This window comes from Pristis pectinata, chromosome 23 (genome assembly GCF_009764475.1).
Source record: "Pristis pectinata isolate sPriPec2 chromosome 23, sPriPec2.1.pri, whole genome shotgun sequence".
Classification (NCBI taxonomy): Eukaryota; Metazoa; Chordata; class Chondrichthyes; order Rhinopristiformes; family Pristidae; genus Pristis; species Pristis pectinata.
Window position 1 is genome coordinate 20,073,214 of NC_067427.1, and position 26,297 is coordinate 20,099,510.

The 26,297-nt window shown below is 39.8% G+C and overlaps 1 protein-coding gene across 1 annotated transcript in view; it reads right to left on the reverse strand.

Moving 5' to 3' along the window:
* The window catches only part of LOC127582299 (ADAMTS-like protein 2), a 57,337-nt gene extending 34,607 nt beyond the window's left edge, over positions 1 to 22,730 (reverse strand). The window contains exons 1-10 of the mRNA XM_052037477.1: positions 22,601 to 22,730; positions 16,987 to 17,104; positions 14,006 to 14,148; positions 11,832 to 11,910; positions 10,775 to 10,900; positions 9,613 to 9,715; positions 7,739 to 7,884; positions 7,521 to 7,644; positions 3,359 to 3,439; positions 1,453 to 1,628 (exon numbers count right to left, since the gene is read on the reverse strand). Of these exons, the coding sequence (XP_051893437.1) occupies positions 1,453 to 1,628; positions 3,359 to 3,439; positions 7,521 to 7,644; positions 7,739 to 7,884; positions 9,613 to 9,715; positions 10,775 to 10,900; positions 11,832 to 11,910; positions 14,006 to 14,148; positions 16,987 to 17,103 (1,095 nt within the window). The 5' untranslated portion in view covers position 17,104; positions 22,601 to 22,730. The remainder of the gene's footprint in view (positions 1 to 1,452; positions 1,629 to 3,358; positions 3,440 to 7,520; positions 7,645 to 7,738; positions 7,885 to 9,612; positions 9,716 to 10,774; positions 10,901 to 11,831; positions 11,911 to 14,005; positions 14,149 to 16,986; positions 17,105 to 22,600) is intronic.
* Between the last annotated feature and the right edge of the window lie 3,567 nt (positions 22,731 to 26,297).

The following is a 26,297-nucleotide window of genomic DNA, read 5'->3' on the forward strand; positions in this document are numbered from 1 at the left end:
GAGGGGTATGTGGGAGCAAATGGTTAGATTGATCTTAGAGTAGGTTAAAAGGTTGGCACAACATGGTGGGCTGAAGGGCCTGTACTGTGCTATAATATTCTATGTTCACTTCTGATATTATGGAGTATAGCACACTGAAATCTCCACAGATGTCTCAGGAAATACTATCAGAGTGAGGATGTGGCCTACTGGGTCTTCACCCATTTTCCTCTGTTGCACACTAATTTAAGCTAATTTTTTATATATATGTATATAAATAAACACACTGGGACAGGGCCACTGGGCCTGAAATCTTAGGAGCCACTGGTCTCAGTCATGCAGCTGGACACAGTCGTAAAAGATAGTTTTAAAGAAACTGCAATACCATTTTAGTAAGGCTAGCTTCCACTAAACATGAAATTAATCTAAAACTGTACCCCTTTATTCTTCCAGCCCAACTGGCTATCAAAATGGCAAAGTCGGAGGTGCCACAGACATTTGACACCAGCCTTGTGTATAATGGAGCACATTAAGGGTCTGATGATCATGACTAGTGAAAAATTGCAACACTTAAAATAGCTGGGTCAGAATCAGACCAAGTGAGTGGGAGCATGCAATGTAGTCCAAAGACATTGCAATGCAGGGTTGGGATTGAAGAACCAAGAATCATGGAGACTGATTGGGTTGGGTGGGGGGGGGGGGGGGGGGGGGGAAGGTGGTGCGGTGGTGGTGAGGGAAGTTTGGAAGATCCTGCAAACAAGACAAGGACCAGGTATTAAGAAGACCTGAAGAGCTTATTTACAGGTAACTTACTTATCTTCTTTGTTGTGGGCGATCCCTACGGTTGACTTTCCCAGGTGTTGCCTATGAGGTTACTAGCTGTTGCAGGGTAATCCACCACTGGAAAGTATCTGATGCACTTCAGATGCAGCAGGAGTAAGGTCAAGTGAGGATGTAGATGCCAATTCTAGCAGAAATCTCATCCCTTGATTGTCCATAAATTAGGCGCTCCTGATTTGAGCAAAATAGTAATTTTGTAGGACATACAGATCCTGGCCAGTGAAAATTAGTTATGCAGTTATTCTGGGTAACCACTTGAATGTAGCATCAATCTCATGCTCTTTAAGTGGCAACAGGGGATGGTGGGGGGTGGTGGTGGCTAAATGCATTTTCATATTTTATGCTCTTTCTAAATGATTAATTAGCTTGCTGTAAGGGAGGGGATCACCAGTATTAGGAGTATGTTTTGATAGTGTTTGTGCATACAAAACAGGCAATAAAAACTGAGCATCTGCCATTTTAATTGATGCCATTCAGTATAACCAAAAACTGCACTTCAGCTATTTCACAAGAGAAAGAACTTAACATTCTTCAAATCACAGCACTATTATTATTATTACTACTATACATGCTCACTAAATCATTTGTCACTTAAAAGATGTGAATTTTTATTTGAAATGATTGAAGTTATACCAGAATATTAACTCCCAGATCTGTTGGTCCTTGAGCCACAATATATTCAAGTCCAGTTTCATACACATCCATTGGCCTCCTATATTTAAAAATTGTGCCTGCAAGTTGGATGTTTCTTGGACCTTCTACTTTTAGACCACCATTCACAAAGAAGTTTCCAAACTCATCAGCAACAGCTGCAACATAAATAAAAGCACAAGTAAAACTCATTCTTTCTACAGCATGTCACTACCACTATTTTGGATTTCACCGTAAAAGAGAAAAAACTAAAATGTGGTAATAGCACTGGAGTGCTTGCCATTCCATGCGGATGAATTAGGCTAGGCTTCAGAAGGTTCTGATGAATGGTCAGTGACCTTAAACATCATTTCTGTTTCACCCTATGGATGCTGTCTGACCTGTTGAGTACTTCTGGTATTTTATATGTTTTTTTCCCCCCCATACATTAAGAGTGGCAGTTAACTGTGCAAGCTTGTAAACAAAACCAATACTGGTGTTGATGTAAGAAACTGCTTCATCTGTTAATCAGTTTCCTGTATTCTACTCTGAGGGAAGGAAAGAAGCAATAATGATTAAGCAAAAAAAAAGTTCCTTCAGAGGTTTCTCTCATATGGGAGAAAATGAAATAAATCACTGGTTCCAATACTGTCTGAATAATGAGCTAAGTCACACTATTCTGAAAATTTGACTGGTCACTTCAGGCCGCAATTCATCCTTGCTCACGTGATGTCATTTCTGCATCAGTTGCACCCAGCATGATATCATGTCCCATGCAAAGCTCTTTTTAAAGCTTGATCATTACCCACCCCACCACTCCTGGATCCAATTTTGCTTGCCAACATCCTTATCTTCCTGGCCCTGGTCTTGTGTGATGATACCCACCTATTTACTTTTAGGTCACCAACTGGATTCCAGCTCCTGATTGACCTTATGGCAACTGACCCTTCTCTCCCTTGAACTCCCACATGCAGCCTCAATCTTTGTAGACACACTATCAGCTACGAGCTAATGACGCCCTTTCACTGCAAGTCTGCAGTGGTGGGTCCATGACTGAAATGGTCATTGAAATGCCACCATTATAACCAGCTAGCACACCCATCAGGATGTACCAGAGCTTTCAGGTTAATAACTTGAAAGGTTTGATATTGCAGCAGACTTTCCACTGATAATCTTCTGCTCTTAGGTCAGCAAAATCCTGAGGGGAAAAAAAACATGAAAAAAGGCTGACCAGAGATTCTGTTACGATTATGGCTAGGCAATGTCCATGGGAAACTTTACCAGAGCATCTTCAAATGCAGAGTCATCATGGCAGAGATCAAGGAAAACTGGATAAATCTTTAAAGTGAAGTACTGGGACAACACATCAAAAGACATAGTTAAACTGTCCTCTTTTGTTTAGGAAAATTCCATGGTTCAATGATTCCCATTAAGTTTGAAAGATAGTCAACCTGTGACAACGTCTCAATCTTTCCATATAATTAACAGTAGTCTCTACATTATAGCACCTTTACTGCAAATGTCTGTGAAAACCATAACATGGAACAAAGAATGCTTCATAAGGGATCAATTAAGTTAAATACTTACCTTTCATTAGCCATTCTTGATTGTGAACATATAAATATGTCATCATTCCCTATAATAACTCCATTCTTTACAAATACATATTGTATTACCAAGCTAGAATTATAATGCTGCATAAAAACATGTATTTAATAAAGAATGCATTAGGATTATTGACATCAGACTGGTTGACCCAGGCAATGATGAATAACACAAGTTAATGTTAAAACATGTTTACTATTCAATGTTTACTAATAAGCAAGCTAATATGAGCCAGTGATAGCAAACAACTCAAGCATACAATAAAGAGAAAGAATACAAAAAGCTCAGCTGTTTTTATACATACCCAGAACATCATCTGATTTCTTTCTTTCAATTATCTGTATATCTGTTGCACCAACTGGGATGTGTGTTATGAGGGAATAACCTAGGAAATATGACAAACTTTAGGAAAACATCAACATATTAATACTGAGGGAAGAAGTTAATATAATACAAAGAGAATACAACAATAGATATCAGATTACCTTCTCCAGATCAAAAGAAATGGGTGCATCTCGTGTAGAATCTATGCACATGGTCAATTAATGCCCACAAAATTATCTCCTAGTAAGTTATTAACCATCCCCCCCCAACCTCAAAGTAACTGAATGGGTATTAATGAGAAGGCTTTATAGAAAAAATAGTTTTCTCCATTTGGTGGTTTTGAATTCTTTTTACCCCATCTTTCCTTACTTCCACTTCACTCTTCATTCCTCTTGACATTTAATCTTTTTCTTTCCCACTCAACTTTTCATAGATTGCTACAGCAGAACTTGTAACTGTAAACCTTGCGCATTATCACCGGGAACATCAAGAACTACGTAGATCAGTACCTGTACTATCAGACAAAATTGTGTACACTTGCAAACAACATTCATGAGGCAGACTGCCATAGAAACAGACAGCACAGAAAACAAGGTGCTGGAACCAAAGGTGATCAGGAAAGTTCCACAAATTTGCAATCAAGGTTAAAAGAACAAATTTACTTGAAATATACAGTATTAATTTTGTAGTATGTACATGTAACTAACTTGCAACTTCTTAAATTTCAAGTATTTTGCTGGATGGTTTATTAAACAAAGATATGTATACAATTGCATTTAAAAAACCCATTGGTTAACAGCAAACAGAGCAAGCCATTTGATCAGCTACGATATGGCAATTCACTGCCTCAGTATCATCCTTTGGCCTGTATTTTTCTCAGCTTCAAACATTATTAAAATCTCGTTCATCTCTACCTCAATTACATTTTCTGGCAAAGCAATCTGTGTTCAATCTTTAAAATATTTCTCCCAAACCACAATTTACCATCATGAGACATCAGAAATTGTTACAAAATGTAAAGCAAGGGATGGAGGCAGCAGTGAAGAAGAGCCAAAAGCTGCGTCAGAGGCTTCCAGACAGAAGGCACATATACAGGAAGGGCACCCACCATTATCATTTTTAAAGTGTGCTCCACTCTGACTCTCATGTACCATTGCTACATGATGGAACCCCAATGAATTGACATGCTTCAGGCAGCCTGTCACATGTCCTTAACTATTTCAGTCCCTTCTGCATGCAGATCACAATAAACACTAATTTCACCACCACCCAATTATCATCATCACTCATTATCCATACTAAGAGTAAAAATAGAAAACATCACACAATCTACAGCATATGAATATTAATCACTTGATGCTTATCCTTAGTGACTGGTTGCAAGTACTTGTGCATAATCTAGTAGTTCCACATAGAACAATGCTGCTGCAGTAACATGCAAGGTGGATGACTGCTGAATGTCTGAAGATGACAGTTCTCTTGCCCTCATGAGCATTCTTGAGAGGCTGTGAGCCATGATAGCCCTGTTTCAGATTGTGCCACATAATCATGGGTTTTAGCAATCTGGACTACCTTATGGCAAAGATGGTGCAGTGGGAGGGCTGGTGGGGAACACAAAAGTTGGTTTTTGGAAAGATGCAATGCTTTCTTCATAGTGCCCTACCTTAGAAGACTGGGTAGGCTGAACTATGGTTCTGAGAGATGGACCCATGAGTGTCAAGACACTTAGCAAACTATTTTCAGTTGAGGAGCTAAAAACCAGCTGGATGACTGCCTGTGCTTCTGATGCAGCAGTATCCCATTTCATGGGAGCTGCAGTAACTTCAGTGCAAACTGTAGTTTTAGTTATTAGACATCACATAGGAGTCCTTGTGTTGCTGGCTATAACTGATAGCCTTCACATTTGAAAAGATTGGGTTCTAGTTGGAAAGTGGACTCGTACCTCTCCCTATACATTGCTTATAATTTTTCTCAGGCTCTCCATTGCACCAAATATTTGGTTTGTGCACCCAATTGTCTTTTTCCTCCCTTGTGTGATTCTAATGAGCAAAACCAGTATGTGACTTTGTAATACCTGCTGTGACCTTCTGCTATGTGTGGCTGCTGCCCCCTTGTGTCCCTTTGTGAGGTCCTTTCATCTAACAGTTTAGCTTACACTGGAATCTCATCTCTAGGCTGATTACTGAAGTGGTAACCATCTTTCATTTTTTTCCCTCCTGTGAGGTGGGGGTGAGGTGCCTGTCATCCATCTTGAACCTGAACTTGCTATGGGTTGTGGGACGGTGTGAAGGACGAGAGCGAGGCATATCTTGCTCCTGAGAGCTTGTAATGATAAATTTGAAAAGGTTAGGGGCAGGACGTGTGCAAACTCAAGAGGCTGTGTGTGATGAAGCCACTAGAAGCTTAGGAATCACGATAGGTTTGAATGATTTGGGAATCAAGAACAGTTAACTATCTGTGAGGAAACTGCAGACACCATCTAGCTTACATGTTCTTAGCTCTGCCTCTGACCATAGAGTCTTCCCTTCCTTTCTCAGTCAAGAATTCAAGGCGAGTGATTTCATGCAAATATGGTTAATCGCCCCTACCCAGATTCTACTCCCACCTGTTACATGCTATTTCTTCCTGAAAGAGAAGCTGGAACTGCAAGTGACTGTGTTGATATTTGTGGGATGCTTCAAATATGTGAAGAGCTATAACCTTTGTTCATGTTATGCATATCATTTGTGAAGGATGCAGAAGTTTAAGATGCATGTTTGTCAGTGTCCAGTAAACTCCAATAATCCATGATATGACTATTCCAAAATTATGTTGGTTCTGCATCTGGCTCATTGGATGCTGATTTCTGGGCTCCTTTTAACATAATGGGGTGGCAGTTCCTGTACTCATTTTACATACACCTGGGCCTTGGTTCCAGTGCTCCCTTCAGACTCACCTGGTTGCTTCCAACACTCCCTTGAAACTAGAAACACATCCAGTTCTGTTTGCCATGCTGTCTTAAAAGTTGGAGCATTCTTTCCCTACACTCACTTTAATCTTACCAGATCCACTAAAAATTATTTTACTCTGCAACACCTAAAGAAAAATGAATTAAAAGCATGTTGGAGTATTAATGGCAATAGCATCCAACAGTCTAGAAAAAAAAAATCAGTAAATCCTGCATCACCCACATCCTGATAGTGCTGGATTAACAGAGTTTTACTATATACTTAGACAATTAACTAAGCTTGTTGAAGTTGTAATGCTGTTGTTCATGGTGCAGTTGTCGGGAATCTTTGAATTAGGATCTTATGATTACTTAAGCCACCACTACATGTAATTGCTTCAGAAACCTGGGCTTGCAGCAGTTACTTCCTGGATGATTTCCCACTGACACAATATTAGCTACCTTTGTTGTCTCCCACTGAGTTAGGGGACATTCTTTTGACCAACTTCCCCCCTCCTACACCAGACCCCCAGTGTCACAGCATTTTCCACTGTGTTCATATCCTTGAGAACTGACTTTCTTATCAACCAACTTCCTATCAATCTTCAATTTCCTAATGCACCACACACTTGAATTCTTTTTAAACTATAAGCTTAAATTGAGCACTTTCCAGCTTCATAGCACACAACTAATATTTAAGCTGGGCTGAAAAGTTATCAAATGAATCCTTAGCTATCTCACTTTTGTTCCCCAACATCAAAGGATGTAGCTTTCAGTCATCACTTAGCCTCAGTGTCTGGGCTACAGAGAAGGAAATTAGTTATATCCCATTTCTGATCAGTATTCAGTGATGTCTTCTGAAAATTGCACAGGTGAGAACATGATCAAAGGTTCATCATGATGTTATGCCTTTTGTGGTAGTTGTTGTTGTAAAAGTACATTGTTTAGGTCCGTACATGAAGAACAGACACAAGTACACAGCACTATACTCATGAAGAAATTAAAATGGAGGAAAAGTAATTTAATTTTTTATCACCTTCACTGGACAGCGTGGAGTCTCCATCCTCTGCACAGCATTAAGTTCAGAGCCGTACAAACTCTCTCATGTGGCTAAAAGGCACATTTGCTATGGGTTGCTTCCATAATATGAAAAACATCAATAAATTAATTAACTCTGTTCAAGAATTAAATAGCTCATTTATAGTTGTGCTCTTACCCATGTGAGATGCTCCTTTCCTATAGTTGCCAGTAACTCGTATGCAGCTGCTTCCATTGCCCTGGCAAATACCACATTTGTCTAGGGTCAGGGTGGAAAAAAGTACTCCATCACATCCGATGGGCTGTAGAATACAAAGTGGGTTTGAAAAAGGAGTCAAAAAGGTTGTTATAACTTTCAGAATTCTAACATTTATCTCTTCATGTTACGTTAACAACCTCACACCCTCCAGCTATACAGACTCCTCTGTATTCCCCGTATTTACAAGATGTTCCATCCCGTGCTGGGACCATCAGTTGTCTCTGTCCATCTGCTGTAGTACACTGAAGATCACAAGGCTTGCTTGAAATATGCACATAATCATCTACAAGAAATGAACAAGAACAACTTATTACATGTCTCATATTACATGAAGCCCTTAACAAAAATAAATCAATTGGAAATGCAGTCACAATTTTGCACACAAGTGATGGCTAAGAAATTTATTAAAGACACCTGCAGAATCCACTGCTGATCCTTCAACAGAGCCATGGGATGTTGAACACCATGTGAAATACTGCAGACAGCATCTTAGTTAAACATCTCATCAATGCAGAAATCCTGAATAAAGCCAAGAATATGTTATCTTAACACTATACAGATATTAACTTACTCTGTACGATGTGGGCACAGGAGAGACTCCAAGCCAAATTTATTACAAAATTCTCAATTAATCTAACTCTTTGAAAGTGAAACTTGGATCTTCATAAACAGAAAATAACAATGCAAGCTGTGTTGAAGGCAGACCTCCTGTATGAAATTCTTGAGGACAAATATATAAAGCTCCAGCTATTCACCTGTTCTGTCCTGTTGCCAACCATCACAGGTTGAAAAACAGCAGCACCCTTTCTCTACACATCATTTTCATCTACTATTTTCATACTTTCTGTAGAAATATATTAATCAGCACTCTGCCTCACGTTGTTGGCCCATGGAAACTAGATTATTACATAAAAATAATTTGCAAATTATAATAAAACATCTGAATTTTCCAGGAATTTCTCAGCAATAAATACTTAGAGGTTATGAAAAGAAAGATGGATAACAAAGACACTTCCTTCAGTAAAAAGCATCAATAGACAAACAACGCTAACTTTTTTTTTACTGCAATTGTATCTGAAAATCAGGTGGTATGGTGGCCAACATTACTAACTGTCTCTTTGACTCACTTGCATTTACCAAATGCAAGTGCTGGCAATGAAGGTGCTCAGCTTTCTGGATCACTTCCCTCCTGGCTGGCTCCCTCATTACAAATCCTTGGAACCACCTGGTGAGAGATGATGGCAGATTTAGGACAATGAGGGCAAGGCCCAAGAAGGTCCCCTTCTTGCAACAAATGAAATAGGCCCTATATACTTACTTTAGTTGGCCTCAGTTTGTATTAATATTTTTAATGATGTCAAAGTGTATTTCTCGGAATCTAAATTCAAAACTGTCATTCCAAAGTGCTGACAAACTGTGCTCTGGAGTTGAAGAGCACAAGTTGGATTTAAGTCCAACTGGCCTATCACATTTCAGCAATTTTGTTGTGGCGAGTTGTTAAGTGTAGACATGACGATATTCCAAATATGAAGCAGGAAAATTTGGATGAACATTCAACAGACTAATGCAAGAACAGCCCAAACATAAATTGTAGAGCAAGCCATGGAAAAGATGCAATATTTACCAATGTGTTTGAATTGATTTCCAGTATTAAGGATCTTTTTAAAATTGTCACATTCTCAGCAGACAAAAAAAACTGCATTCAGACTACGTGCTGCATTGTTATAATTATTAGAATATGAGTGAGCAAAACAGATTTTTTAATTGTTTCTCCATATGCATACTGAGGATTGTTCACTGACCACAAGATGCAGAGAGAAAACTGATTTTGCACTGATACATTTTTAATCTTTACAGTTTCAAAACATTTTAATTATGTTATCATAAATGATACAGGAATGAATTCACAATTTTCACTCCAGTTACTATGCTTCAACCAGATCACAAGCACACTACTGTTTATTATTGCAATGGCAAGGATCAAACAAGAAAGTGCATCAATTTTCCTCACCTGGATACAATGGCTTCCACTTGTAAGTCCTTCCATTATAAATACGAGAGTTAAAAGATGAACACTGCTCATCTCGGAAGCTCCTCCCATTAGCTGGGCATTCCTGCAACAGTTAAAGATATCCTTGTTTAAGATACACACCTGAATAGTCATGTTAAATATGCTTTATGTTGTTAAACCACACCAAGTCATGCTGGTGTGGTTCAGACGCAGCATCTGTTTGGGATTGGTGTGAAAATGTCAAAATTAATTTTAAGTGCTACCTTTAAACTCTAAGTGCACAGAACTCAATCACTAGTTCCTCAATACTTGAATACTCCCAGGTGAACTGACTTTAGTGCACCGATCTTTAAAAGAGCAATCTCCGTTAAGCTACAGCACTATTGGAAGCAAATTCATAAGGGCTAATATAGCTGCAGTGGAGGCTCTGCATGAAAGGGAATGTGCCCCTACTTTACAAATTCTGACCTCAACATCTTGAGGAGGTAATGCTCGAGAGATATGTTGTCCATGCTAAGGTTTCCAGCCTGATACCATGAGCTGAGGTGAAATGGGAGGTGGCCAGAGAAATCACGTCCAGAGTGTTCTCACTGGACATTCATGAGATTCTATACATGTCAGGTTTGGTGTTCCAACACTTCAACTATATTTCACCTTGGCTGTTTTCCCCATCACAACCAGCTCACTACTCAATCCTAGGGGCTCAATTCGAACACAAGACAGCTATCCCAGTAAATGAAAGTCAAAAAATAAACCTGCGGATGCAGGAAATCTGAACTATAAAAAGAGAAAATGCTAGAAACACCCAGCAGGTCAGGTAACATCTGTGAAAAGTGGAACAGTTAATGTTTCAGGTCTGTGACATTTTGTCACAATGAGGAAAGAGGAAAAAAAACTAGTTTTCAGTAGCAGAGAAAGTGGGGGAGAGATGGGTAGAACAAAGGGAATATTTCTGTTTGGGCAAGATCAAATGGATAGAAGGGGATAGTTACACTGGCAGTTACAAGCACATTCTACTCCTTTGTCTGTGTAATGTGGCATCTCCTGTATTGCATGGGAAAGTGGCATGAGATGGGGAGAGGTAGGTGGGGATGGAGGGCTAACTAGGGAGTCACAAGGGAGTGATCTCATATAAATGCTAAATCTGCATTCAACATATCACCTTTCGCAATTTCCACCAGCTCCAATAACATTCCAGCACCAGACACGTATTCCCCTTCCCTCCTTTTCCAGCATTTTGAATGGAGAAAACAGTAAATGTTTGATGAAGTGGGAGAGACCAGAGAAGCTGAAAAAGTTTGGAAACATTTTGAAGGATTACATACAATTCTAAATTGGTTTCTTGAGTATAATGTTATCATGGTCAAAAACAAAAGAGATAAACTTCCAGTATTTCAAGTGTACAAGGATATACCCATCAGGAAAGGATGAATGGGCAAGTCCCTTTCCTCCAAAAGGAAAAAACCCAAGTGTGTAAAATTCTGAAAGCTTTCGATAGACTAGGCACAGAAATTGTGTTTCCACTTATTGGTAAGAACAAAGCTAGTGGTCATAAATGTAAGATAGTCATCAAGAAATCAAATAAGGAAATCAAAAAAGAATATTTAATCAAACTGTTGATTGCTTTCTACTGTACACAATTCCTTTGTCCCTACTGGTGCAATTCTAGCCATTTTCTGTTACTCTGCAACTTCAGACATTGCACACTCCTATTTCTCATTCTTTATTTTCCACATAGCACACTATAAACAATCATCAGTTCTTGTGTGGCATGTTCCCAAACATTGTTGTACTGTGCCAACTACATTCCCCATCTTACACCTTTGAGTCATTGTTCTTTATGTAATTTGAGGATCAATAATAATGGGAAGTGCACTACCAGACACTGGGGACAAAATTCCTGAGCAGCAGTGCTAAACAGGTGGGATCATCAGCCACCTCTCATTCACCCTATTTGATATTCCATTCTGTTGAATGCAAAGAGAATGCACATTGGCAAGAGAATAATGGACAATGTATTTAATACTGCCAAAATAAATTTCTACTCCTTTCCGTCTGCTGCTCTGTGCTACATTCTCAAAAATAGTCAGAACCTTGTGCAGGATACTCCCAACCCTCAGCTGTTTTCCATGTACTGCACTTCTGTCCCGGAAGTGTCTTCATGTACTTTAACCTTACTCCAGTTACCAATTTTTATTACAAGTGATGGTTCTACTGACCTGTAGGTTGCACAGCTGATATCTTTTAGAAGTGCCTGTACATGTTTGGTTTTCAGTTGTCATCACTGCTATCCTTCTGCTAAATAAACCATGTAGAAATATTTATTGTACATTTTGTAATCAAGTTGTAATTGCACTTTTGCTGTAATTGTACCACATCTCTCCAAACAAACTGATTAGAATTTTCATTAAATTTACAGAATGAAAATATAAATACTTTTAATTTACATTTATTACAAAATAATTTTCATAGAAGTTACCACATTACATGGAATGTACTGTAAGGAACAAGGCCAATCAGCCCATCAACATTTAAGCTTCATTGGAGTCTATGACCCTTTTATCCTTATCCAGCTTGTCCTTAAATGTATTTATACTAGTCACCTTATTAATTTGAACTGCACAATGTCACCACTCTGGCTAATGAACTTTATTTTGAATTCCCCATTTGATTTTTTGATAACTACATATTTTAAATTCAGAGCCTCTAGCTTTCCTCCTTTTCACAAGATATTGCTAGGACTAGCAATGAGGTGAGATTGGATAAACCAGGGTAATTTTATTTGGATAGAGGAAGATGAGGGAAATCTTAACTGGATGTATAAAATTGTGAGGAGCCTCGATAAAGTAAACAGGAAGGACTTATTTCCCTTAGCTGATGCTCAAAAAAAAAGCATAGATGTAAAGTAAGTGGTAGAAGAACTAAAGGCAATTTTTTTCCCACCCAATTGTGAACTAGAATTCACTAAATGAAATGTTGGTAGAAGCATTTAGGAAGTGCTTAAATTGATGCCTGGAGTTGTGACCTGTGGGGCTACAGATCGAGTGATGGAAAGTGGGATTAGGTTGGTAGCTCTGACTGTTATGGAAACAATGGCCTCCTTTGTCGTAAATTTTCTATGATTTTAAGTGGAGACACTGGGACAGGACCTACACTATCAATGTTTTCATTGTTTTAAAGATTCTAATTCGCTCGACTAGAAAACATTTAGACATTTTCTCTTTGTAGGAAAGGGAACCAGCTTATTCATGCACTTTCTTGCACCATATTCATACTGTGAACTGGATGAATTTTATGACACTCTTCTGGTTCTTTGTAGTCATCATTGCCAAAACTAGTTTTATTAAATTCCAGATTATTAATGAAATTTGAATTCCACAGCTGCCATAGTGGGATTTCAAATTGCATTCCTAGACCATAAGGCCTTTGGGTTATTAATCCCATGATCCCTGGTTCCAGACTCCTCACCCAGGGGAGACATCCTCCTCCATCTGCCCAGGAAGAATTTTGCAATGAGATCACCTTTCATTGCTTGAAACTCCAGGGAACGTAGGACCAGTCTACCCAATCGCCCCTCATGTGAAAATCCTGCCATCCCTGGAACCAGTCTACAGCAAGAGGGAAGTGACAGCAGGATGTAAAGGCAAAAGCTGTATTTAATTAGGTGGAAAAAGAGAGCAGAATGAATTTTAAGATACTACAGGACTATGGCGAAGGAGGAGGAGAATGGAATGAGTTATGTAGGTCTTTCAAAGGCACAAGGAACTAGAAAGCATCTATGTGACCTGTATCAATGATACTAAGATACTAATTTGAGGGAGGGAAAAGCAATGGGAGAAGAGATAGGTTAGAAGAAAAGCAACAACAACAACATTAAATATTCAGATGTACACTTGTGAAAGTAATAATTTGCATGGAATCAGAAAAGATTATCTTGGGCAGGGCAGGGGAATCATTTGCGTAAACAATTTTTGCAGAAGTACGGACTGAAAATGACTTTGTTAGATCCTAAAATTGATCAAGATAGAGCATTCTGGAAATCCAAAGTGGTGTATTATATTACTATGGATGTGTTTAATATTACAATGTTACTCAAAATGTTCTTGTGAAATGGTTAAACTTTCAGGATGACACATAAAGCAAAGCAAATAACCAATGATTAAGCTACTCTAGGCTACCAATTACCAATGACAGAAGATATACTATGGGAGAACTAGCATCAAGTCTTTGAAATACAGACAAAAAAACTAAATAAGATTATTTATGGGAATTGGTTATAATAACATTGTTTTTTTAAGATACTTATTTCCATTGTTTTATAATAAAAAAATAGAGCAGATATGCCTTTTTGCCAAGTCTGAAGGAAAAGCATTCTGTACATATGTTTTTTCACCTTTGCTTCAAACAGTGTCTTTCTTGTGTCTTGATCCCTCCTCCACAGGTCCGGGTGCATCCTGTCCATTTGGCCCATTCACCCCACCAGTAGGCAGTATTATCTAGTCCTTCTTCTAAACTATAGTATGTTTGAGCTACTTGCTAGAAGAAAGAAGAGAAATTACATTTGTTTTGAAATAGTTTTCTTTACTAGAGTTTGTCTTGAATGCTACATCAAAAGGCATTTGAAGATTCATATTACTAGCTGAATGTTGATAATTTCCTCACAGGCAGCACTGTGCCACACACAGATAATGAAGATTATGTTTTCCATATCAGATAGGATCTTATTCACCTTTCCATAGGGAGGAAGAAAAACCTCGTGTCAGTTTATATAATTAAAAATGCTGAACAAAAGTTCTTCCATAATTGCTTCACCTTCTAACTTTACCATGCCCTATCTCACAGCTAGCCTATCTCCCTTTCCCCAGTTTGAAAACCCAGGGACTATGGAAAGACAGAAGAACAAACAATATTGAAGCATATCTCACAAAGCACTCAAACATACCTATTAACAAAGTATGGTTCTTCTTCAGTAGGAGTGTTTTATGCTATGGCTTAATAAATACAACTAATCAAAATGACATTATTGTTATTCCAATATAAACAGTCTCAAGAAGATTTTTTATTTAACTGGCTGGTTGGTGTGCAATGACTATGTGCTGAGTTCTTTTCCATTCAATGAAATTTGTTATTACAAACTGAGAAAAGAGCTAGCTTTTTATCTAGTCAAAAAACCTTGTTATTTGTTTGCTCCATTCTCAGGATCACTTGGCCAAAATGTTCTTCATTAGGAACAATATATTTTACATCAAAGCCCTTTTTCTGATTTTAGTTATAGAAGAATGCACTAAACTATGCATCCAACTTCCTCACTTTCGGACAGAAATCATTCACCTCTTCCTTCTCCTCAAAACTCAGCTCCAAAACCTACCCCCTCTGCATCTCTCTTCAGGTAACCCTTTTCATTAAGATTGTGAATACATTATTATTACCCAGTTCTATATTCACTTCTCACATGATTCCTTTTGTTTTAGCTTTTGTCTACTCCAGGTACTGAGACTGCAGTAGTCAAAGTCATTGATGACTGCATCTTTTCTGTTCTTGCCTTTAATTACCTCTCCTCAGTATATTAAACAATTGGCCAATACATTTTCACCTCCAGTCTTCCATGGTCCTTTGCAAGGCTAGCCACATTTTTATTTATTTGTAAGCTTCAGAGACAACAAATATGGGGGAGAAAGACTGGAGTGTTTGGCTAATTTTGTTTGGAGGGACCTATTGAAAAACCAACATGATCTGAAGGGTGAATGGGTTCATTCTATGCTGAAACAATGGCTTCTGCTTCCTCTTTTGCAGAGTCATCTCTAAAATTCCATCCCAAGATCCTGAACATCTCAAGTGCGGCAAGTTCTATATTCACTGGTAAACTATTTCTGCAAATGACTTGGTGTTTACCTGGTTTACAAACTGCTAGTACACTCAGCGTGTTTGGAGTCAGGTTCTACTTCTTCATCATTACCCTTGATCCAAACATAGCCATGTTGTCATATTGTCTTTTTCTTTTAGTACTTCATGTAACTTTTTTTGGATTAAAATTCTTGGCAGACCTGACATTACAACTTTTACCAGAGCGAGAACAGTTACTACAAGTGTTCTTCTGATAAATGTTGTTACCAGCATACCTGTTTGCACATTGTTTATCAGCCAAACGTGCAGATCTGTTTTTGTTTCTGATTTCCAGCATGGGCAGTCTTTTTTTGCTTTTCAGGAAATATCAAATTAACCCCTTTCCATCATTAAGGGAGCAGGCAGATGCACACATCCACAAGTCCATTTGCCTTATTTCATAATTATAAGATAAGTAGCATTTTTGGTATAGTTTTTTTCCCCCAAGCTGATTAGATGAGTATTCTGAAAAGAAAACACTTCTTCTATCCTTTCCTTCCCCTTCAATATTCACCTATGAATGGCATTACTGTGTTATGCAAAAATATAATAAATTAATTCAAAGGTCAGTAAGATTACTCGTCTAGACGACTGTGTCTGAATTGCATTAAATTAACTAGTAAAAATTGTTTAAACATTAGTTTGCACAGATCAACAGAAACATCAGTATGCCCTGCCCTGCAGGGCACAGCAGGGTTTAGGCAATTTGCCCAGGGTGGATGCAAAATTGTTTTAATTCCTGCAGACATGTAAATAATTCTCTCTTTATAACTGTAGACAAACCCTAAACAAATGTTTGGTTTCAAAAAAACATTCAGACTCATAGTTAAATGCTACTTTTGCCAGAATTTGCAGAAAGCCTAAAATAGTAACCTGCTGTGACCCGCATAGGCAGAAAGTTAGAGTATCTTGGCAGGTAAGATGTAATATTCTGTCTCTGGGGGATGTGTTCTGGCACTAACAGTGCACCACTCACAGCTTCAAAACTAGTACGAGGGCAACAGAACAATGCTGGACAACAAAAGCATCTTCCTCTGAAAATATATACTTTTCAATTCCTATATTATTTATACTGCAAAATACATAGATAGTTTCCTACTCCCCATGAAACCTCATATGCCCCAGATCCTAAATCCAAACAATACTGTTGAAGAAGGGGTTTCTCACACAAAATGCAACACCAGACAGGAAAAAACTGGTATCCAGTTTTAAGGGGAGTAAAACAACTACATTTTGTTTCAAAGAAAAATAATCAGCATGTTACAATTATAACAGATCACATTTGTACAATCTGCTAAGCATTGTAGCAAACAGAAATGCTGGCAACAGCACTGATCAGTAAACAGCTGTACTAACTATTTTTACATGGATAACAGCTGTGGTGTTAGTCATGTTAAGCAATTTTGCCCAAATCAGTAATTAAAATTAAAAGGAATGATTTAAACAATAGCAGTACATAGTACAGAGGACTGAAGAAAGACTGATACTCACGTGTAGTCCTAGAGCAGCAACGTTTTCAATAAATAATGCAGCACTGATCAGACAGTGCACAGAGAATGCTGCATTCCAACCAGAAGTACATTTGGAATTACATTTTATGAACTTCATACTGCAAGAAAATGGACATACAGAAATTTTAATGGATTTGCTAAGAAGGTGAAGGGAAATAACAGATATTAAACAAGAAACAAATAAAAACTGCAAATTTTAGAAGTCTGATATAAAACAGAATAGAAACTGCTGAAAATAATCAGCAGCCAGCTGGCATGTGAGGACAGAGACAAAGTTAGCATTTCAGGTTAATAACCTGATGAAAGATCATTGAGCTGAAACATGCAGTCTGTTGCTTTCTTCCCACATGCTGCCTGGCCTGCTAAGTATTTCCAGTAGTTTCTTTTTTTATAGCAGGTATACAATGAAACATAAATATTGTATAATTATCGATGACTATTAGGTTTGAAATGTACAGATCAAAGGTTGGACAATAAATGGCATAATTTCACTCATTCTGCAAGAAAAAAAGATACTGAGTACCGACCACGCATCTGACCCTTCACTGCTATAAACAGAAACTTGTTGTGGGGAATACTCATGATTAACGTGTGAGTCCATGTCATTATTGGATCTATAAAAAGGGAGACAGGCACACTCCTGGCTTTGATCATGGTCATCAATTAGCTCAGGTGGACCTGGTTGATAAGATTGTTTAATATGACAGTCTGCCTCTGCTTTGCTGCTCCCCGGACGGGAAGCATCTGACATCCATCAGCAATCTTGATGCCTTTTGTGACTATGATGTTATATAAATCAGAAATAATAGCATTATCTAATTTGATATTTCCTTTATATTTAATTGTAATTTAGATTTTATTGCCTATGCCCCTTTCATAAATGCTTATGCCACATTTTAAAAAATTTGACTTTGATTGATCAAGTTGAATGAGGATTGATTAATAATCAGAATAGTACGAAGGTAGTTCCATTCCCTCAGCCCAAACTTGTTCCTACCCAATTTTAAATGTCGAAAAAAAATACCCTCTGGCTAGAATGATCCAAGTGGTCAAGCAGCATGGTGAATATCAGTGTTTTACCAGCCAGGAAAAGTGCATGGTTTTATCTGCTTCAACTTCAGTTTCACATTGGTACTTCCTGACAGTGTCCCTAAACCTTGGGTCATTAGTTTATTTGGATGTTATTAATTGGAGTTTGTATTACCCAGTTATGTTATATATTTTATGGAAATACAAAATCCAATAGAAAAGCACTTTCCAGTGAAACAGCAATTAATGTGTCTTTCATTCAATTTAATATACCGACTTCAGTAAGGTCAGGGGGCATACGTGCAACGAGAAACAGTTAATGTTTCAGGTCTGAGACCCTCATCAGAACTGAAACAAGGTAGTTTGCAGTGGCAGAGAAGGTGGGTGGGATGGGGAGAACTGTTAGGAAGCAGCAGCTATAATCAAGGGTTATTGTATAGCAGACATTAATAACAACAAGAACCTGCCTCCATACTGTTTTCAAATGTAATCTATAAACAGTAATCAATTTTGAAATTACAAGAAAAGCTGCATGAATAGACATCACTCTGTCAAGGGAGTTGGCTACCAGCTCACATTGGGAGGCCACTTAAGAGATATTTAAGAAACTAACATGACTATGAGACATTGCTGCATGCAATGACCAAATGTACAGACAAAAGGGCTATGTTAATTGGAGTTCAGTAGCAATTAAGATTGATTAAGCTTCTTTGCTTGTGTAATATGTTGCAAGGCTATATGCGAGGCTGTGGGACATGCCCAGCTGGCCAGACTGTATATACAAACGGAGCCAAAGTAGAGAAAGGCAGAGGATAAACACTACGATGATGGGGGAACTCAGCAGGCCAGGCAGCATCCATGGAGAAAAGCAAGCAGTCAACATTTCGGGTCAGGACCCTTCTTCAGGACTGAAGATAGGAAAAGGGGAAGCCCAATATATAGGAGGGAAAAGCAGAGCAGTGATAGGCGTTCAAAAGAAGGGAGGCAGGGTAGGCACAAGGTGGTGATAGGTAGATGCAGGTAAGAGATAGTGATAGACAGGTGTGGGGGAGGAGGGGAGAACAGATCCACCAGGGGATGGGTCAAAGGTAAGGAGAGAAACAAAAAAGAAAGTGGGGTAGGAAAAAAGAGATAGGCTAGGAAAGGGAAGCAAAGAAGAAGCATGGTCGGGGGTGGGTGGGGAAGGGGTATGGGGATTACTTAAAGTGGGAGAATTCAATGTTCATGCCATTACGCTGCAAGGTTCCAAGACAGAAGGTGAGGTGCTGTTCCTCCAGTTTGCACTTCAAGTTCTCCTGGCAGTGGAGGAGGCTGAGGATTGATATTTATGCTAGTGTGGGAGGGGGAGTTGAAGTGACTGGCAACGGACAGAGCACAGATGTTCTGTGAGATGGTCACCTCATCTGCATTTGGTCTTAATGTAGAATTCACTTATCAGTGTTGTCCACCTATCACTGCTCTGCTTTTCCCTCCTATATAGTGGGCTTCCCCTCTTCCTATCTTCAGTCCTGAAGAAGGGTCTTGACCCGAAACATTAACCGCCTGCTTTTCTCCACGGATGCCACCTGGCCTGCTGAGTTCCTCCAGCATCACCACCGGGCTCAAGGGCAGCTTCTATCCCACTGTGATAAGACTTTTAAATGGTTCCCTTATACAATGAGATGGACTCTTGACCTCACAATCTCTCTTGATATGACCTCGCACCTTATTGTCTACATGCAATGCACTTCCTCTGTAGCTGTGACACTATATTCTGTTATTGTTTTTACCCTGTACTGCCTCGATACAGTGTGTAATGAATTGATCTGTACAAATGGTATGCAAGACAAGTTTTTCCACTGTACCTCAGTACAAGTGACAATAATAAACCAATACCAATAGTGTTTTTCATCTAGATTCCAGCATATGCAGTCCTTTGTTTCTCTAGTGAAAAGGCAGAAATGGCCAGTTCTGGTATAGACAGATAGTTAACTTGATTATATTTCCTTCACTCTGCCTCCTGTGAGGACCCTGTTCCATTCTCCCAGATCTTCCGTCTCCGCTGCATTTGCTCCAGTGACAAGACATTCTGGACAGGTGCTTCTGAATTGTATTCTTTTTTTCCCCCTCAGCTGTGGCTTGCCCTTGACATGTCTCAACTATTTCCAACACATCTGCTCTCTCTCCTGGAGAAAGCAAAGACAGTTCTCTTGGTCTCTACCTTCCACCCTACTAGCCCCCAAATTCAGCAGATCACCTTTGCAATTTTCTCCAGCTCCAATGAGATTCCATCATCAGAAGGATATCAGATACCTTTCAGCATTTCAAAGGATTCACTCCCTTTATGAACCCCTGGTCTGCCCTTCTATTCCTACCTACCACTGCACACGTTATGGCACTTTCCCATGCAACACCTGTCCTTTACATTTCTTTCAATCTAGTGTATTGCATTTAGTGTTCACAATGTGGTCTTCTCTGCATTGGTGAAAACAAACACAGATTGGATGATGCTTTGCAGAACATTAGGCAACACACTTTTCTTTCTGTTCATATCAGAACTGGCCATTTCTGCTTGCCATTATTTTGGCCTATTTCTTTTATATATAGTCTGGATTGCTGGACATATACCATAACCTTACTGTTACGTTATAGAGCTAAAAAGAAGTTTAATCTGATCTTCAATGCCACATTTGGTCTCACCCTATCAGAGGTATTTCCTTTTCTTCCCTCCCTTTTCCACCTATTTTGCTACTGAAAACTTGTTTTCTCTTTCCCAGTTCTAATGCAGGGTCCCAGATCTAGAACATTAACTGTTTCTCTTTCCACAGAAGTTGTCTGACTTGCTGAGTGTTTCTACATTTTTTGTAGGTTTTACAGAATCTACATTTTGTTTTATCTTTATCTAATATACTGCTTCTTCTGTTCATGAAGTAATCTCCTCTTACACTGGGGAGAGCAAACACAGGAGAGCTGACTGCTTTGCAGACCACATCCATTTAGTCCACACACCTATCCCAAGCTTCTGCTCTCCTGAAACTTTAATTCTACATTTCACTCCCATAATGACCTTTCTGCCCTTGGCCTCACACACTATTCCAATGAACCTCAGTTAAGCTCAAGAGACAGCACTTAGGTTTTTCCAGCCAAACAGCTTTTCCAACTTAACATTCAGTTCAGATTTCAGATTGATGCATATCAGCATTTTTTGTTTTTATTTCCGATTTCAAACATCCACAGTATTTTCTTTCCAGAAGTACAGATGATTCTGTCTTATTTACAACTTGGCCAGACTTTTGTTTCATTTCCATTCTCTTTTGCTTTCTGTCATTTAATCTTTTCTGCCTTTTATAGATCTTCCCTTTTATTAACCCCTGCCTTTAACTGCATTTTAAAACTTCTATCACTTGCCAAGTTCTGACGAAAGTCATCTACCTTGGATGTAACCTTTTTCTCTCCCTAGTTCTGCCTGACCTAGTGTTTCCAGCATTTTCTGTTTCCATTCATGCAGAATCTCTACCTACCTGATTTTCCTTGCGTTTGTTATGGTGGACATAAGTGGGAGGAATCCACGCGCATCAGAAACAAATAACGGATTATTATGGTTCTAATCTGGTTTATTTTACTGCAACACCCCTGTGCTAATGTATCAATGCAAAAGAGTAACTTGTTTGCTCCACACTAATAAATATTCTGGTTGATTTTATGACAGTGTCCTTCTGTACAAATGGATTAAATTTAATACATTTTACTATACTATTCCATACTGATGTATCATAATCAGTAGATTTTATTACATCTCAATACTAGATTTATTACATTAATACATTAATGATTTATTAAATATATTAAACAGTTGTGACTTATTGGCACTCAATAGCAGGTGGTTAAACATTACAGGATCACCTGGCATTTATTAAATTCAGACATTCTCAGAACAAAATAAATCATAAAAATAGTCCATAAACTAAATGAAAGACTACAGTCCAAAATAACTTTTCAATAAGATTATTTCCAGAGGTGTCAAGTCCTGCGATTGATGGAGAAATGACCACTGTATAAATACATTAACACTTGGAGGTGTCCAGAACACTTAAAAATCACAATGAATCTCTGTATGTTTTCACTGCTTCCTAAAGGTGTAATATGTTTTCTTTTACACGTTTGAGAACAAATATAAAGACATTTGTGCCTTTCTTTCAACATGTTTAAATACACCCCAAAATCAACGTGCTGCAGACTCAGGAATTCAAAGTAAAACAGAAAATGCTGCTAACTCTCATCAGGTAAGGCATCTGTGGAGAGAGAAAAAGAGTTAACATTACAGGTCAATGATCCTTCATCAGTGCAGAAAGGAGAGTGGGTGTTTCAGGTCCACGAAAGGCCATTGATCTGAAATGTTAACTGTTTCTCTCTCTACAAATTCTGTGTAGCCTGCGAAGTATTTCCTGCACTTTGTGTTTTACATAAACTTACACAGATGCTGAAACACTTGTGAAAATTAGGAAAGAGAATCATTCGAAAGATGAAATGTTTCAGCAGATCACTGACAGGTCACATACATAGCAGTCAATCAATGTAACACTTACCTTTATTCGGGCTTCTGTCGGAATCAACGATGGCAACGCAAGTGTGAAATGACAATGTGAACCCAACGCAGCCAAAGCACAATCCCTAATGACGAGGCCTGACCCCAGCTCCCAGTGCCCTATCTTTGTGTGGTGCTGGTGCCCTGTACCCAATCCCCGCCCGGTGCCAGAGCTCTCTCCCCGCTGTCGGTGCCCCCCCCCCCCCGATCACTGCGCGCTGCCACTGCTCTACCCCCCCGATGCCAGTGCGGGAACCACGCACGCTGCCCGCGCCCGATCCCCTGCGCTGCCAGGGACGCGCTTGGCTTCGGCTAGCCGCGTCGACCTCGCTGCCAGAAGCACCCGTCCCCTTCACCATTCAGCAGCACTGTCCGACGGGACCCCGCGCCAAACGTCCCGAGCCTCTCCCACTCCTTGCTCTTTGAATAGATCTCGCCGTTCATTTGACAAGCTTTTTATACCTGACACTCGCCTACCACCTCCCCCCCCCCTCGCCGCTCCCACGCAATCCCCCGGCCCCGCCTCCGGCCGCGGTGCGCTTGCGCCAACTTCAGCCTCGCCCGCTCTGCGATTGCGCCGCTGGAGGGAGGGCCGGCGCGCGTGCGTGGCTCCTGCCGCGAGTCGCGCCTCGCGCGCCTCCCGGGCCACGTGACAGCCTCGCGCCTCCGCTCGGACACCGACCGTTAACGGCCGCCCGGCGGCGGGGGCCCGCCCGGGGTCCGGGCGCAGGCGTTGGCGGAGCCCCCGCCCCGTCACGCTCGATGTATGCTTTTTCTTAAAATGTATGTTCACAATGTAGCTGAGGCTGGTGAGACAATGGTGGCGAGCTACCCTCGTGAACCGTCGCAGTTCAGATACAGCCCGGAAACGCGGCGTTCAGCCCATCGAGTCGGCACTCACCCATTGACCACCATCTCATGCAACAAAAGGTCGAGCCCTCAATCACCTCTGCACCCTGTCTTACCACTCCTCCTCGCTTTATACTGGCTGCTTCAGTCCTGATTCAGGGTCTCGACCTGAGACGATGACAGTTCCTTTTCCTCCCACAGATGCTGCTCGATCCTCAGTTTCCCCAGGACTCTTCAAGACACCAATCTCATTCACCTCATGTCTAACTCCCCCCAGATTCTAACACCCACCTACACAGTATGGGCAATTTAGTGGCCAATTAACCTACTTCTAACAATACTCGTCCTTGTGATGTGGAACAGCCGGGGAAACCCATGCGGTCACAGAGAGAACGTGCAAACTCCACACAGACAGTGCCCGAGGTCAGGGTTGAATCCAGGTTACTAGAGCTGGGAGGCAGTGGCTTCTCTAGCTGTGCTGTCCTTGGCATGAAGTAGACTGTCCAGGGGTTGAATGACCTGACTTATGGAAATCTGACTTTATTGCAAATTCTCCCATATATTTTAGAAACATGTTTCAAGCATTCATTAATGACTGATACAGTATATATTCCATAGGTTTATTTATGGGTACTGCTAGGTTGATTATTCAATGAAATAAAAAAATTATAACAAGTGTACATAGAGCAATATGATGTTGGATACTGTAGAAAGCGAACAGTTCTGACTTACGGAGAAATTGTCTTACAGACACTTCTCAAGAACAGAACCCTTACGTAACCCTGGGACTGCCTGTACCTGGATTATGAGCTAATAAAGGTGTTTCAATTTATACACAAGTCAGGATGACGTGAAATACAGTATTATTTTTGGTGTAACTCTGGAATCACCAAGTCAAGGGTCAGTTTGAGACATCTCTTCCCCTCTGTCTCTGACAACGTATTCCTAATCTTCTGTCACATGCCCACTGTTTTCAGCCGTCCTCTGCCCCTATTCATTTGGTCTTCTGTTGCTGGCCATTGTATCTGGTCCTCTGTCATATTTCTTTCTCTGGTACCATGTCTTTGACATTCTCTGTATCTCTGACTCTGTTCCTCATCCCCCTGTCCCTGACTCATTGCCTCTGATTTTTATATGTCTCTCACATACTGCATCCTTTATTTCTGTCCCCATCTCCGTCTCTCACCACTACCTCATCTTTTGTTTCTGCCCGTCTCTGGTTGGCTGTTTCTGCTTATTTGTCTTTGGTCTCCATCTCCCAGTCTTTGCCTCTGCTCTTCTGTTCTGGCTCACTTGCTCTTTCTCTGGCTTCTGCTTATGGCTCTCTGCCTCATCCCTTCTAACTTAGAGCCCACATACTTCTGCACTTCAGGTGGCTCTGTGAAAACTCAATGGGAAAAGTGCTATGAGTCCTCAAGATACTGAACTTAACCTGCTGCCTTTGATAAGAGGTGGTTGAAGGAGCTGAGTTGATTGTTGCCAGAATGGTTGAATGACCTTAAAAAACCCTTGGGGATCCTTACCCTGGAACAAAAAACAGCTCTACAATGAAGACACCAGGAAGAGAGTAAATGCTCTAGTTGTATTTGGTTTTGAAGTGGATGATATTTGGGCAAAAAATGGGTAGTACTGAAACTTGAGCTCTACTATCTGCATGGCTGTCTCTGTTGGGAATCATAAAGTGGCAACTTTGACAAGTATCTCTCTACGAAGTGTGGACTTCCTTCATTTGCCATCATAAGACATCTGTGAAAAGCTGGTTATTTCCTAATGGGCCTTTGAGAGCTCAGCAATTGCCCGAACAGGTGGGTAATAACAGGCACATCATAGGACCATTGAACAGTGGTAAACTGATCCATTTTCCTTGATGAACTACTGAGGCACTGTGTTCTGAAAGGATGACATTACTACAAATACTGCCTATTTGGTTTTTTTACCTCAGTTTTCTTGGAAGGATATCACTTGACAAATGCATATCTCGTCCCTTGTAACACCATCTGTAGGCTTTTTTTTTATTCTTGCTCCACCCAGGATTAAGTAGATCCTTAGTTTAGTTCCTGAAAATTTGAAGCAATAGCAGATCAATGCAAGGTTTTCTCCCTGAACAAAAAGTGCAAGTATAATTCTAAGATGTGTATTTGTATTGGTACACTTTACAGATTTTGCTCTGAAATATGAACATGAAGCAATTTGAGTGGGCTTCTCAGCTGCCATATGCTAATTCAGAGAACTCAAAAACAAAAGCTAAGGCAGATCCTTATACTGGAACAAAAAATACCTCTGCACTGAGGACACAGGGAAGAGAGTGAATGCTCTTGGAGTATTTGGTTCTGAAGTGAATGATATATGACTAGTTAATATTGGAATGGATCATATTGGAGTAGTTAGTACTCAAGTGCTTACTGTGGCACTAGATGTTCCTGAAGTAGCTATAATTGGGAATGGTTACCAATGAAGTGGTTAGTATTGAACTGGATGTATTTAGATAAGGATTTTTATTGGACTACCTGGCATTATATGTAATAAAGCAATTGTTATTGAGAAGCTGGCAGTTAAGCAGTTGTTACTGGAGTAGCTAATACAAACAAAAGCAAAAATTACAGATCTGGAGATATAAAATAAAATGCTCAGGATAGTCAGCAGACCAGGCAACATCTGTGGAGAGAGAAAGAGTTAACATTTTAGGTAAATGAGCTTTCATCAGAGCTAAGAAAGCTATAAAGCAAACAATGCAAGTTGGGAGGAAGGAGGATGGAGGGAACAGAGGGTGGAGGCAAGAAGAAACTGAATGATACAGATGTTGTTGGTGCCAATGTGAAAGGGTGGTGAAGAGTTGTTAATTGGAGCTG